This window comes from Cyanistes caeruleus, chromosome 13 (assembly GCF_971803275.1).
Source record: "Cyanistes caeruleus chromosome 13, bCyaCae1.hap1.1, whole genome shotgun sequence".
Classification (NCBI taxonomy): domain Eukaryota; kingdom Metazoa; phylum Chordata; class Aves; order Passeriformes; family Paridae; genus Cyanistes; species Cyanistes caeruleus.
Window position 1 is genome coordinate 18,845,003 of NC_141713.1, and position 12,109 is coordinate 18,857,111.

The 12,109-nt window shown below is 52.1% G+C and overlaps 1 protein-coding gene across 4 annotated transcripts in view; it reads left to right on the plus strand.

The window, feature by feature from the left end:
* Positions 1-12,109, plus strand: part of HCN4 (hyperpolarization activated cyclic nucleotide gated potassium channel 4) — a 127,775-nt gene that overhangs the window by 63,393 nt on the left and 52,273 nt on the right. For all 4 annotated transcript variants that reach the window (XM_086848438.1, XM_086848440.1, XM_086848439.1 and 1 more), the window contains one exon: positions 4,448-4,871. In XM_086848438.1, coding sequence (XP_086704564.1) covers positions 4,467-4,871 — 405 coding nt within the window. In that variant the 5' untranslated portion in view covers positions 4,448-4,466. The remainder of the gene's footprint in view (positions 1-4,447; positions 4,872-12,109) is intronic.

The window sequence follows — 12,109 nt, forward strand, 5'->3', positions numbered from 1 at the left end:
GGGGCAGGGCAAAGGCTGTAACTCTCCAGTAGAAACAGCCTGCTCCTATCTGGGAGAAGTAATGCTTCCAGAGGCAGGGAAGCATCTTTTTGTTGTTGTTGTTTTTCTCTTGCTCTGCCTGTGTTCAGCTGTCTCTGTGAATGGCTGTTTCTGGAGTAAACTTTGCTCCCACTGTGGCTCCAGCCACCCTGAGCTCCGCTAATGCTCTTTCCAAAAGGAGATTTCTATTTCCAGCCCCACAGCACTCCTGGGAATTGCAGCACGATGTCTTTTCCTGCCAGGCCACCCGATGCAGCGTGCAGTCCAGAGCGAGGAAAGGCAGCCGCCACTCCGGAGAGAAGCGCAGGTTTCCATCAGCTCAGGAGTTAAGGAGCAGTTCCTCCCCACCAGGCAGGGGATGGAGATTCCGTGTGGGACTCAGTAGGTGGCACTCTGTTTCTGGAGTCAGCACCAAGCCCTGGGACAGCAGCTGGGTTTGGCTTTGGGCTTGCTTTGAACAAGCTGCTCTCATTAAAGAGCCGTTCTTGAGCAGTCAGCAGAGCTGGCTGCAGGGTGGGAGCTCAGTTCCACTGCTGGGGAGAATCTCCTGGCCCCTGGCACTGCCAGGCAGGTGCTTTGTTATTTGTGCTTCAGTCCAGAGCTGAAAAACCCAGCAAGCCTTCTTAATTTAGAGGTGAGGCCACTCAAGTCCATCTTCTCTGGACTGTGGAAGCGCTACAAAGCCAGAACAGAAGTTCAGGAGCCACAAATGCTCAGGGTGTCAGTGCTGCTGTGACCCAGTGATGCTGCTGAGCCTCTCACCTCTGGGATTCAGTGCTTTCTTTCCAATTCTTCACTTCCTGAGCTCATGCTCTAGAATTGCCCACACTGCACCATGGAATGGTCTTGAGAAAGGAAATTTCATTTAATTGTAAGAAATCACTTCCAAAAGCAATATTCCTGGTCTGCTGTCACAGTGTGCTCTAGGCAGAGCAGAAAGATGGTCCTGCATTCCAAACCCACAAATGAATACCTGCCGAGTGTGCAGGCTGTCACACCAGCTGAGTGACACAGCAGTGCTTCAGGAGCACATATTCCTGAAGTGTCTGTGCCACAATAATTCTCAGATACGTTATGTTTAAATAATACATCGGGAATTAAGAGATCCGAGGTAGTGGTGCATGTTAAAATGTGATTTTCAGATCCAAGGAGTGTGCAGAGAGTAGGATGGAGTATAAAAACCAAGGGTGTTTGAACAAGACATCTGGTTTATATAGTGCTGCCTGTTCCCTGTGCTCTGAGCTGTTCAGTTGCACTGAGTCAACTGTAATAAAACAATACATTCATATTTATTAATTTTTTATGTAGGCTTTTGGAAACAGGAAGAGAAGTGAGAAGAAGGCAAGATATCAGAGGGAGATGTCCCAGAGATGCATCTCTGTTATGCTCTTTTGCAAACCATGTGAATGGCTTCAGATCTGGTTAGACTCAAAAATGAGATTCAGGTCCTAACTCTTGCTGAGCCTCAGCCTTCTGTGGACAAATCCCAGGCTCTTCACTTTGCTATGTGACTCCTGTGTGTGCAAGGCAGGGATAATAACTGCCTCTCCTGGGTGCAGCGGAGCCAATTTCATCACTGTCAGCTCCGTGGAATCCCTGGGTGAAAGGAACAACAGAAATCCAGAAAACACGGGTTATTAATAGCTGGTGCTTGCCCTTACATACATCACATGCACCGTTAGTCATTGTGGCCAGTAATTTACAGGGAGGGAAAAGATGTTCCTCGGAGCAAATGCAAAATGACACTTGGATGGTATCAGACCTCTGAGGTGTTGCGGGCCTGGAGAGTCTAATTAAGTCTAAATGCACTGATGCCACCCTGAGCAGATCCTGCTTCCTATGTGGGTGAAATGAAAATGTGCAGGAGCTCTGCAGATCTTCACAGGGGAATTTTAACTGCCAGGCAGCTCGCATTGGAAAGGCAGGTGCTGGAGTTGGTGTGCAGGCCAAATTCTTGGTGTGCCTCAGCTTTTTCTGCCTCCTTCCTAGAGCCCCAAGGTCATCTCCTCCGTGACACCTTTATTAGAGGGATCACTGGGTACAGAAGTTTCCCTTCCGTGGTTTTAAGTGATGGCTTTAAAGGTCAGAGCTGAGAGCCATGACAATAATCTGGAGTCAGCAGTGCAGCCCTGAGGAGAGCTGTGCTCTAAGGGACACGTGGCAGTGGGTTCAGCATTTGCCTCTCCTGCCCACACCCACACCCTGCTTCTCCTCCTGGGGCAGCTCAGGAGCAGTTGAGAGGGAGGAGCTGGAGGGGCTCAGGTCTGGAAGCGCAGGAATTGCTGCAAGTCAGGATGCAGGACAGCTGAGCACACTGGACAGGGAGAGGCCGGGCTAGCTGCAGTCAGGGGAAAGCTTTTCACTGGCCTTGTGTGTGCAAAACACCTTCCTTGAACTGGGAGCCTTCCTGCCACTGCCACTCCAGTTACTCCAGTGGTGTAGAAATCACCACCCAGCCTCAAAAAGAGGCCCCAAAATGCAAAGATCTCAGAAGAAAGGTGCTTACCTTCCCAGCACTGCAAACCTGGCCATGCCAGGCTCCTGCCATTAATTTGAAACTTGGGAAAACTCATTTTCTTTGTGCCTATCTCCTTGTGTATTCCCTAAGGCAAATGAAAGATGGCTGGGAGGTTATTTATTTTCAGTAATAATGCACACACTGCTTCCAGACTTCCTGCTATTGTGCGATTATCCAGATTAATTGCCTGGGAAAGCTGCAGCATCATCTCAGGCCCTTATTAAGGAAGCTCACAACACAGATTTATATTAATGCATATTGCTGCATGCCACAGCCTTGCTCTTGGAGGCAGATAGACAAATCCCACTGCTGAATGCTGCCAGCATCCCTGTACCTGCAGACTGAGGGGAGGATTCCTGGCACCTCCCCTCACGGCACCTTGAGAGCCAGGGAGAGAGAGCTGAGGTCGTTTTTAGAAAGCTCGTTAGTGAATAACTTTGCTTATTCTGAATTCAGTTCCCATCAGCCTCTGCTGAATGATTGTGGGGTGCTGCTGGCTGCTGACCCTGTCTGTACGTGGGCAAGGGCTGGAATCTTAAAGATGCTTTTAGGTGCTTTAAAGTGTTCCTAGCGGGGAGAGAGGCTCTAGGCAGAGAAGGGTTTTAAGGCATATTCTGTCCTTTTGGTTTCCCTGCCAAGAGTTTAACAAACCACGTAGTTGCCTTGCTTTGGAAATCCTGATCTGCAGCAGCTCAGCCTGCTCCAGGTTCCAGCCAAACAGCCACTAACCAAGCTAGAGCTTGAGGGTCTTTAAAGCAAATCCAGCTCTCCAGAAACATTTCAGGGATTTTAGCTGTAAAGAGTTAGATGTGCAGCATTTGCATGTCCTTCAGCAGCCCAACACTTCCCTCTGGCAAATCAGTGTCAATCCAGGGTCACACTGATGCTCTTGGTGCTGTTGAGGTGTTTGCTCACCTCCTGTGACAAAGTGGTGATTATTGTATTAATAACTTAATGATATTGGAGTAGCTGACCCACAGTACACCGTGTGGGGCTGGTGGAACCTTGCTGTGAGCCCACAGCACATCAGCATCTACATGTGACACATTTGGAAGGGACTGGAGCACCAGTGTGCTGGGCAGTGAGGCTCCTCAGCAAGCTCTGATACTGGGGAAGGGTTTTAGTCCTCACTCTGGGGAACTTGTGACCACACTGTCTTGAAAATCTTTTAAAAAATCCCAAACAAATAAATTAGGGGTTCTACTCAGACTGTATGCACCTTCAAAACAAAACTGAGGATCCACTGGATAACACTGAGCTGCCACTGGAGTGAAGAAAAGCTTCCTGGAGACTGTGCTTCAGGGAACAGGAGTTAAATGTTGGTGTTACTCTCCTTAGAAATGGAATAGGTATTTCCAGGCATGTGACTCCAAGCTTTATTGATTGTTTCTGTACAACACGGGAGCCTGTAGAGTGTGGGCTCGAATCCTGGAGTCCAGGCTCGGCGGGAACCTGACCTGAAGGCTGGTCAGTGCTGCCTTGCTTCTGAAGGATCAGACAGCAGGAGCAAAGCCTGATGGTTTAACCCCAAATGGCTTTATTGACACACACACTCTGGCCTCCCAAATCCTTGTTCTCTCCTTACCCAGCGGGCCCTGTTGTAGCCACAGGTTTTTCAGTCTGTCCCGGGGCAGCTCCCAGGAAAGTGTTCAAGTGGGCACGCCCAGCCCTGGCTCAGCTCCTTTGTGAGCCCTAGAAGGCAGAGCAGGAGTGTTCCTCTGATATTAATTAGTCAATTAGCAGCTTGTGCAGTGTGCGTGCTCAGGCAGAGCAGCAGAGCCTGGGGGATGACTGACAGCAGAGATGGATGAGTTCATCAGTGCGGCTGACCCGGGCTCCCCGACCTCCTGCTCTGGGGCTGATCTCACATGTCTCTGTCTTGCTGTCCAGGTTTTACTGGGATCTGACCATGCTGCTGCTGATGGTAGGGAACCTGATCATCATCCCTGTGGGCATCACTTTCTTCAAGGATGAAAACACCACCCCGTGGATTGTCTTCAACGTGGTTTCAGACACGTTCTTCCTCATCGACCTTGTCCTCAACTTCCGGACAGGCATCGTGGTGGAGGACAACACCGAGATCATCCTGGACCCGCAGAGGATCAAGATGAAGTACCTGAAGAGCTGGTTTGTGGTGGATTTTATCTCCTCCATCCCCGTGGACTACATCTTCCTGATCGTGGAGACGCGCATCGACTCCGAGGTGTACAAGACGGCGCGGGCCCTGCGCATCGTGCGCTTCACCAAGATCCTGAGCCTGCTGCGGCTGCTGCGCCTCTCCCGCCTCATCCGCTACATCCACCAGTGGGAGGAGGTGAGACAACCCCAGGCTCTGCCTGCCAGCTGCTTTCCTCGAATGCTCCTTCTCCTTCCTGGCCCTTTTGTGGGGGCCTAGTGCTTTGTTGCAGGTTCCCAAGGGAATTCTGCAGGTTGTTGGGCTGTGGGCTCTGGGATCTGCATCCCCATGATGTGTGGAGATGCTGTGTGGGCTGGCAGCAGGGCAAGTACAGGTGGGCCCCTTGCAGGAATTGTGTAGCTGGTGAACAGAGCTATCAGCCAGACAGCGAGGGCTTGCCCTCTCAGAGCCCCCAAAGGTCCAGGAACAGCTCCGAGGAAAGGGCTGGAGACAGCTGATTTGCAGAACCTGTGGCATCTGTTTGCCATCTGCTGCTTCTCTGTGCTTATCTCTTGAATAAAGAGATAAGCATGGGCATGTGCTAGAAGCCTCTTGCTTTCTGTATTCTCTGACACTGTGCTGAGGGAAAAAGGAAGGAGGAGCAATCTGCAGGCAAAGGTCTGGTGAACAGCGAGATCCCCATGAGCCCGGGACCCTGTGCTGCTCCCAGGAAGAATTCTAGGGTGCAGGGTGAGTTGTCAGGAATAATGTGGGTGAAGCCACAACCTTACAAGTAGCTTGAAAATCAGTTATTTTTCTTCTGTCTCCGTGCTCTCCAAAGCAGAGAGAAAGCTCTCCACATCTCTCTCCACATGACAAGCGCCTATTTTCAGGACAAGGAAAGCTGGTCAGGGCAATTTCATCTTTGTCCCCATGCTTTGTGTTAAGCTTTGGAGCAGAGCCTGCTGCAGAGCATGATCTAATGCGGAGCGTGCTCCTGGGAATGTGAAGGGGAAGCAGCCATGCAAGTCATGGCTCGATTGCAGCGAGCTGTCACAACACCAGTTCATGACAGAGCTCAGGCCCTTCCCTCCTCCAAGCAGTCCACACTCACAGGGAGAGCACTGGGGCATGCTTCACAAATCTCAGGCTTCATCCTGGTGGTGTTATCATTTGTAAGGACTTAGAGCAGAGCAGATCCTTGTTGAGGTCTGGGATGACACTGGGAGAGGTGCTGGGGAAGGCAGCCCCAGCCCTCAGAACTCACCGCTGTGCTCATTCGCTTGATGGCGCAGGCAGCAGTGCATGGAGAGGTGGAGATGAATAAAGCAGAAGTGTCCTTCTGAGGTGACTCAATGAGTCAGAGAGCGAGCAGAGCACTGAAACCTCTCCAGGTGTGTTGGCCTGTCCCGTGGTTGCTTTGCTTCCCTCTCTAATCCGAGTGGCTCAGCAAAAGCAAGGTGGTGGCTCAGGCTCTTCACCCACAGCAGTGCCCAGCTCCCTGCTTGTTTCTTTTCCCTGCTCCTTGACTTCCCTTCCAGGAGGTGCTTGAAGAGGGCTGAAGTATATTTGCTGTTGATTGTACTGAATTTGTTCCAAAAATGATGAGATGGAAGCAGATCAGTGTTTTTGCCTCCCTCACTTCTCGTAGTTTGACTGAGCAGCCATTCCTAGCTCCTGTCTCCTAATGCAGTTCCTGGGATGCTGTTCCCTTGTGCTGCTGGCCCTGGGGCAGCACAGCTGGGTGCCCTCTGGGGCACAGGCTCCCCAGGGTGAGGCAGTGCTGCCAGGGCAGGGCAGGGATGCAGGTTGCAGTTTGGGACTGCAATGCAGACTCTGCTGTGCACTGCAGAGCCCGGACACCAAACACCATCGCCTGTGTCCAACAGGGCTCGGCCCAGCTGCAGTTCCTGGAGAGAGTTTGACCCTGGGAGCTTCTCCACCTTCCACACTGGGGGGAAGGAGGCAGAGGGAAGACATGATCCCCCATCTCTGGTGCTGTGCCTGCCACAAAGCAGCAGGGAGATAGGGGAGTGCTGCTTCATCCTCGCGTGGGAGATGTGCTCCCTGCAGCCACACCGGCAGCTCTCTCTTCCTCTGAAGTGCCTACAGATGATCCCTGTCTGAAAGGTCACGTTCATCTTTCATCCCTGCACCCATCAATGCTGATCTGGGAGTGCCAGGACAGAGCAGTGCTGGAGCAAACTTACTCTGGATGTGCAAGAGGTTGCTGTGCACAGCTAAAGCAGGACTTGGGAGTGGGGGTGCTGCAGGTCTGCTCTCTGTGCTCCCTCCATCCCACTCTGTACCTCCTCAGCTGGCAGTGTTTCTTTAGCTCTTTGCTTATGACCAGATCACCTGGACAGGAGATGTGAGCAGGGCACACTGGGCCTCTGGAGAGTGCACAGGGGAGTGCGTGCAGAGTTAACAGGGGTGCAGGGACAGAAGGATCAGTCACCACTGTGTGTGTGCATAGGTAACCAGGGTGCAGGGACAGGGATCAGCACTGTGTGTGTGCAGAATTAACAGGGGAGTGCACAGACAGGGATCAGCACTGTGTGTGTGCAGAGTTAACCAGGGTGCAGGGACAGGGATCAGCACTGTGGGTGTGCAGAGCATCCCCTGACAGAGCTGGGGCTCCCATGGGAAGGGGCCCAGCACACCCATTGCCCTCCTCACTCAGCCTCCTCGTGCTGCTGGAGCCAGGGCAGGGCTTGGGAGGCACTTCCTGAGCTGCCAGCAGCCTCTCCCTTCGTTCCCCTGCAATTGTCCATGCCCTGCATGAATCTATCACTGAGGCTGCAGAGAACAGGGAGCAGCTTTCTCGAGGGCTGCAGTGCTGTAAAGCAGCCAGGCACTCATCAGTTCCACATCAGCGCTGCTCAGGAGTCTGTGGGCTCCAGAGCTGGGGCTGCAAGCGCCTGCACTCCCATGGCTCCCAGCAGCCTCTGCCATCCTCCCCAGACCCCAGAGAGGTGCTCTGGGGATACAACCTGAAGAGAAAAAAGCAAGGCAAAAGGCAAGAAAAACAATCTAATGCACTCATGCTCACTGGAGTACAAAAATAAGCTTAATTCCAAATGTAGCGGTTTCATTTGCATGATGCATTTTGCATGAGTGGTCCCACAAATGAATTTACCAGAAGGGCACAATATAAATAGAGTCTTTTTGAAGTGTCTGCTGTGTTTCCCCTGCAGTTGGGAGCTTGATTGCAGTGTAGGCAGCTGCACTCACACTGGCTGGGGCCTGGCTTGCCTCAAATCCGTGTCACCGGCCCCAATGTCTGGGAGTTCCCCAGGCTGGAGGCAGGTCCAGGACCTGCAGGACACTGTCCCACTGTCCCACGGTCCCAGGGTTAGGGGGTTGGGCCTCCCCACTGCTGAGCTGAGGAGTGTCCAGGAACATCCTACAGACCTCATCCCAAGGTCCCTCAGCAGAAAGAAAAACAGTAGGAACACCATGGAACCCGTGGATCCAATCAGGATGAACCACCCAGGTCAGACTGGAAGTCAAAAACCCCTCAGTTTTCTGAGCTTTCCCTGTTGTATGCACAGCATTTACCCTGTGGTTGGTGCTGGGATGCAGTAACCTGTATTTTACATCAAACTATTTTGATTTATGAACATTCATTGGAACAAAAGCACAATCCTGCTCCTATAAATTGGTTTCCAAATAGCACATAGGCCAAGATAACCAAAATGTTTTGATTGCAGACTCTGTAGGAGGGATTATGATGGGAAGGAAAGGAACTATTTGGGTTTGATATATATCACAATGATAATACCTTCATAAGTGAGGATTTTTTCAGATTTTTTTTCAGGAAGAAAAATACATCTTTTGTTTTTTGCAGCTGAAACCTGAAGCAAAGAACAATTTGCTGATTTTCAGGCTATTATGCTATTGAAACTTGCAAACTTGCCTGAGTGCTGTCCTTTACTTCTCTGGAGTTTCCATATTACAGAAAAGATTTAGGAGGGAGGGAATGCATCCTCTCAGGTCCCAGTAACAAGTGATGCCACTTTTCAGAAAGTTCAGCTACTCAGAAAATGGACCCAAAGCAGGAGGGCCTGTGTGGAAGGACCAGGAAAGAGCTTCCTGAGGCTATGAGAATGCAGCTCCCAACTGATTCTCCTAATTTTCTAATTCCCTTCATTTCTGCTGACCTATCTGTGCCTTGCCCAAATTCAATTCAAATAACATGGCTAGTGGCCCGGGGGATGGAGTGTTAGGCCAAATCCATGAGTGGATCCCAGGAGGGGAGGAGCAGGGCAGAGTGATTGTTGCAGGCAGCACAGCAGGCTCCCCTGGCACAGGCACTTCCAAGGGGCTGAACAGATCCTTCATCAACAGGATTTGCAATTCTGCCCCGTTAAACAGCGAGGCAGGCCCAGGAGAGGAACTCATTAAAACCTCTGGCCACCCTTGGGTAAAATCAGACTCAACAAACACCAAAAATGGGGCTGGGAGGGGGATTGGGGGCTGGGCTTCCTCCCAGATTTGCATTACCTCATTTTTGAGGCCTTATTAAGCACTGGTCTTTAATGTGCTTGCAGGTGCTTACTAAATCCATACAGGAATTATCATTCTTGCTGCACAAAGTGAGCCCAAATTTGAGACAGCTTTTCCTCTCTGAGAAAATCCTGAAACAAATGCCAAAACCCTCTTGCTGGAATATTAGTCAGAGGTTTTTCAAGATTTTACCACAGCCTTTCACAGGGACCTGTTGTCACTGGTGTACACAACATCCTTGTGGGGGTAGAGCAGAAAACACAAGGAGACAGATGTTCTTTATTCCTGTACATTGAATTTTCCCTCTCCTGCCCACGGGCATCCCCAGTGCTCCATCCCCTGCCCCGTGCCAGCAGAAAGATACCCAGAAAAGTTTTTTTTAGAGGAGTTGGTCTTAGGCAGGAAGTTCTACTGCTGTAATGCAAATTCAGCTCCCTACCCGGGCACTGGGAATACAGTTTCAAAGAGAATATCATCAAAAATGGCTTCTAATGAATTATAAGGAGCCAGGTAAATATTTGAAGAGCTGTGCAGCCATGGAGGTTGCCATGAAAAGGAAAAAAGCTTTTCTTTTTTCTATAGTCACCTTCTGGCAGTGCTTAATGTGTCTTGTGTCAACAGCAGGGTTTGAGCAGGGAATACCTGGTTTGGGGTTGGGATTAGGGCACAGACTGACTGTAGGAACAGCTGGTTTGGGATTAGGGCACAGCCTGACTGTAGGAACAGCTGGTTTGGGATTAGGGCACAGACTGACTGTAGGAACAGCTGGTTTGGGATTAGGGCACAGACTGTAGGAACAGCTGGTTTGGGATTAGGGCACAGACTGACTGTAGGAACAGCTGGTTTGGGATTAGGGCACAGACTGACTGTAGGAACAGCTGGTTTGGGATTAGGCAGACTGACTGTAGGAACAGCTGGTTTGGGATTAGGGCACAGATTGACTGTAGGAACAGCTGGTTTGGGATTAGGCAGACTGTCTGTAGGGTGGGAGCTCAGAGGCAGTGGCAGTGAAAACCCACTGTTTGCTGTCTCAGGGATGGTTTTGCCCTGCTGTGTTCCCAGCATCCAAGAACCAGCTGGGCACTGCCCCAGGCAGCAGCAGTGGGGTTAAACTCTCCCCTCTGCACTGAGCAGGGGTCAGCAGTGCAATGACAGGCTGCTGCTGTGCCCAGGCTCTGTCTCAGGGACACTGTGTCCCTCAGCCTGGGCTTTGTCACTGGGCTGGGCTTGTGCAGGTTTCCTACAGCTACAGGCTGCTCTCCTGATGATCCCTAACCCCAGCAGGGCCGGGCCCTGGCCTCTGTAGGGTGTCTGTCTCTCGGGGAGCTCACACCCCCTGTGCTCTGCCAGCAGCAGCTGCCTCAGCCCCGTTCCCAGTGGTGCCAGCTGCCTGGCATTTACCTCAGGCCATGGTGTTTGGAGGCTTCCTTCTTGCTGCTGTGTCACAATAAGTGCTGCAGCCTGGCAGGGACACTCTTGTTGCCACCACTTGCCAAGGTTTGATGGAGCTTTACCCATGGGATTTGTTCCAGCTGCAGCCCTGCCCTGGGGCTGGCACTCAGGAGGTGTCACCTACCCCAGAGCCACAGCGTGGGTCGGCCTGGAAGGCACCACCCAGGCACAGCAGTGTTTCCAGAGGCTTCTGCAATATCCCCAGAGAGGAGACCCCACAGCCTGTCTGCTCTCTTGCTCACTGCCCAGGGCTCAAGTTGTGCCTCCTGCCCAGGGGGGATTCTTGGGATCAGCCCCTGCCCGTGGCTCTGGTGCCATTGCTGGGCCTGCAGCAGAGCCTGGGCCCTGCTCTGCCCCTTCCTGAGCCCAGGGACAGCCAGGGACACCCAGGGACACCCAGGGACAGCCAGGGACACCCAGGGACACCCAGGGACACCCAGGGACAGCCAGGGCTGAGGGCTCCTCTCAGCTGGGGCTCCTCTCCAGGCTGAACAGCCCCAGCCCACTCAGCCTCTCCTCAGCAGGGAAGTTCTCCAGACCCTTCCTCATCTCCAAAGCCCCTGGAGCTCTGTGTCCCTCTTGTCCTGAGGAGCCCAGAGCTGGACACAGCTGAGCAGAGGGGCAGCAGCTGTATTTTTAACAGGGACAGGGGTCCCTGTATTCCAAAGGCAGAGTTTAAGAGGACTTCTAAATCACATCCAAGTGCTGTGAGCTCAGGAAGCAACAAGGGGTGCCCATTCCCTGAAATGTGTGGGAGCACAGATTAACCCCTCAGAAGGGCCGTGCTCCTTACAAAGAGCACTGTGAAGGCCTCAGATGGGCTGTGCTCCATACAAAGAGCACTGTGAAGGCCTCTGGAAGTGCTGCTCCCACCCTGGAGCTGGAAGTGAGCACCCCAGGGTGTGCCTGTGCCCCCCAACCCGCACAGACAGCGCTGGTGCTGAGGCAGCTTTTGAACCTTCCACGGGGAGATTCCTGTTACCACTTGGGCTCCCAATCCAATGCCCAGTCTGCTTTTGTCCCACAGAGTCGTGTTCTGCCAGCCTCAGCCCAGACTTGGAGGCCAGTTAGTCTAAGGCACATTAGCCCTGGCAAGGGAGTGCAAACGAATGGCTCCTCTTCAAAGCCTCTTCCAGGAAGGCACTATTGATTGCATCCATATCAGGTGGGAAACTTTAATGATGCAGTCAGAGAGAACAGCATTTCCCTGCCTCACTTGTTGTGTTCAGCAAGGCAGGGCTGGAGAGGATCGTGCCAGATCTGTAAGTTGTGGGAATGAGGCAGGAGCTTGGCCCAAATAGCACCGTGGACAAAAATCAAGTTGGCTGGTGAAGGAGAAAGGGATTTTGAGAAGTGTGGCAGTGGGGAGAGCTTGAAATCAGTTCCTTCCTCTCCCCTCCGAGCACGGGGCAGGGCCAGCCCTGCAGAAAGGTCTGGGTTCCTCACACAGAAAGGGAAGGGCACCAGATCCCCTC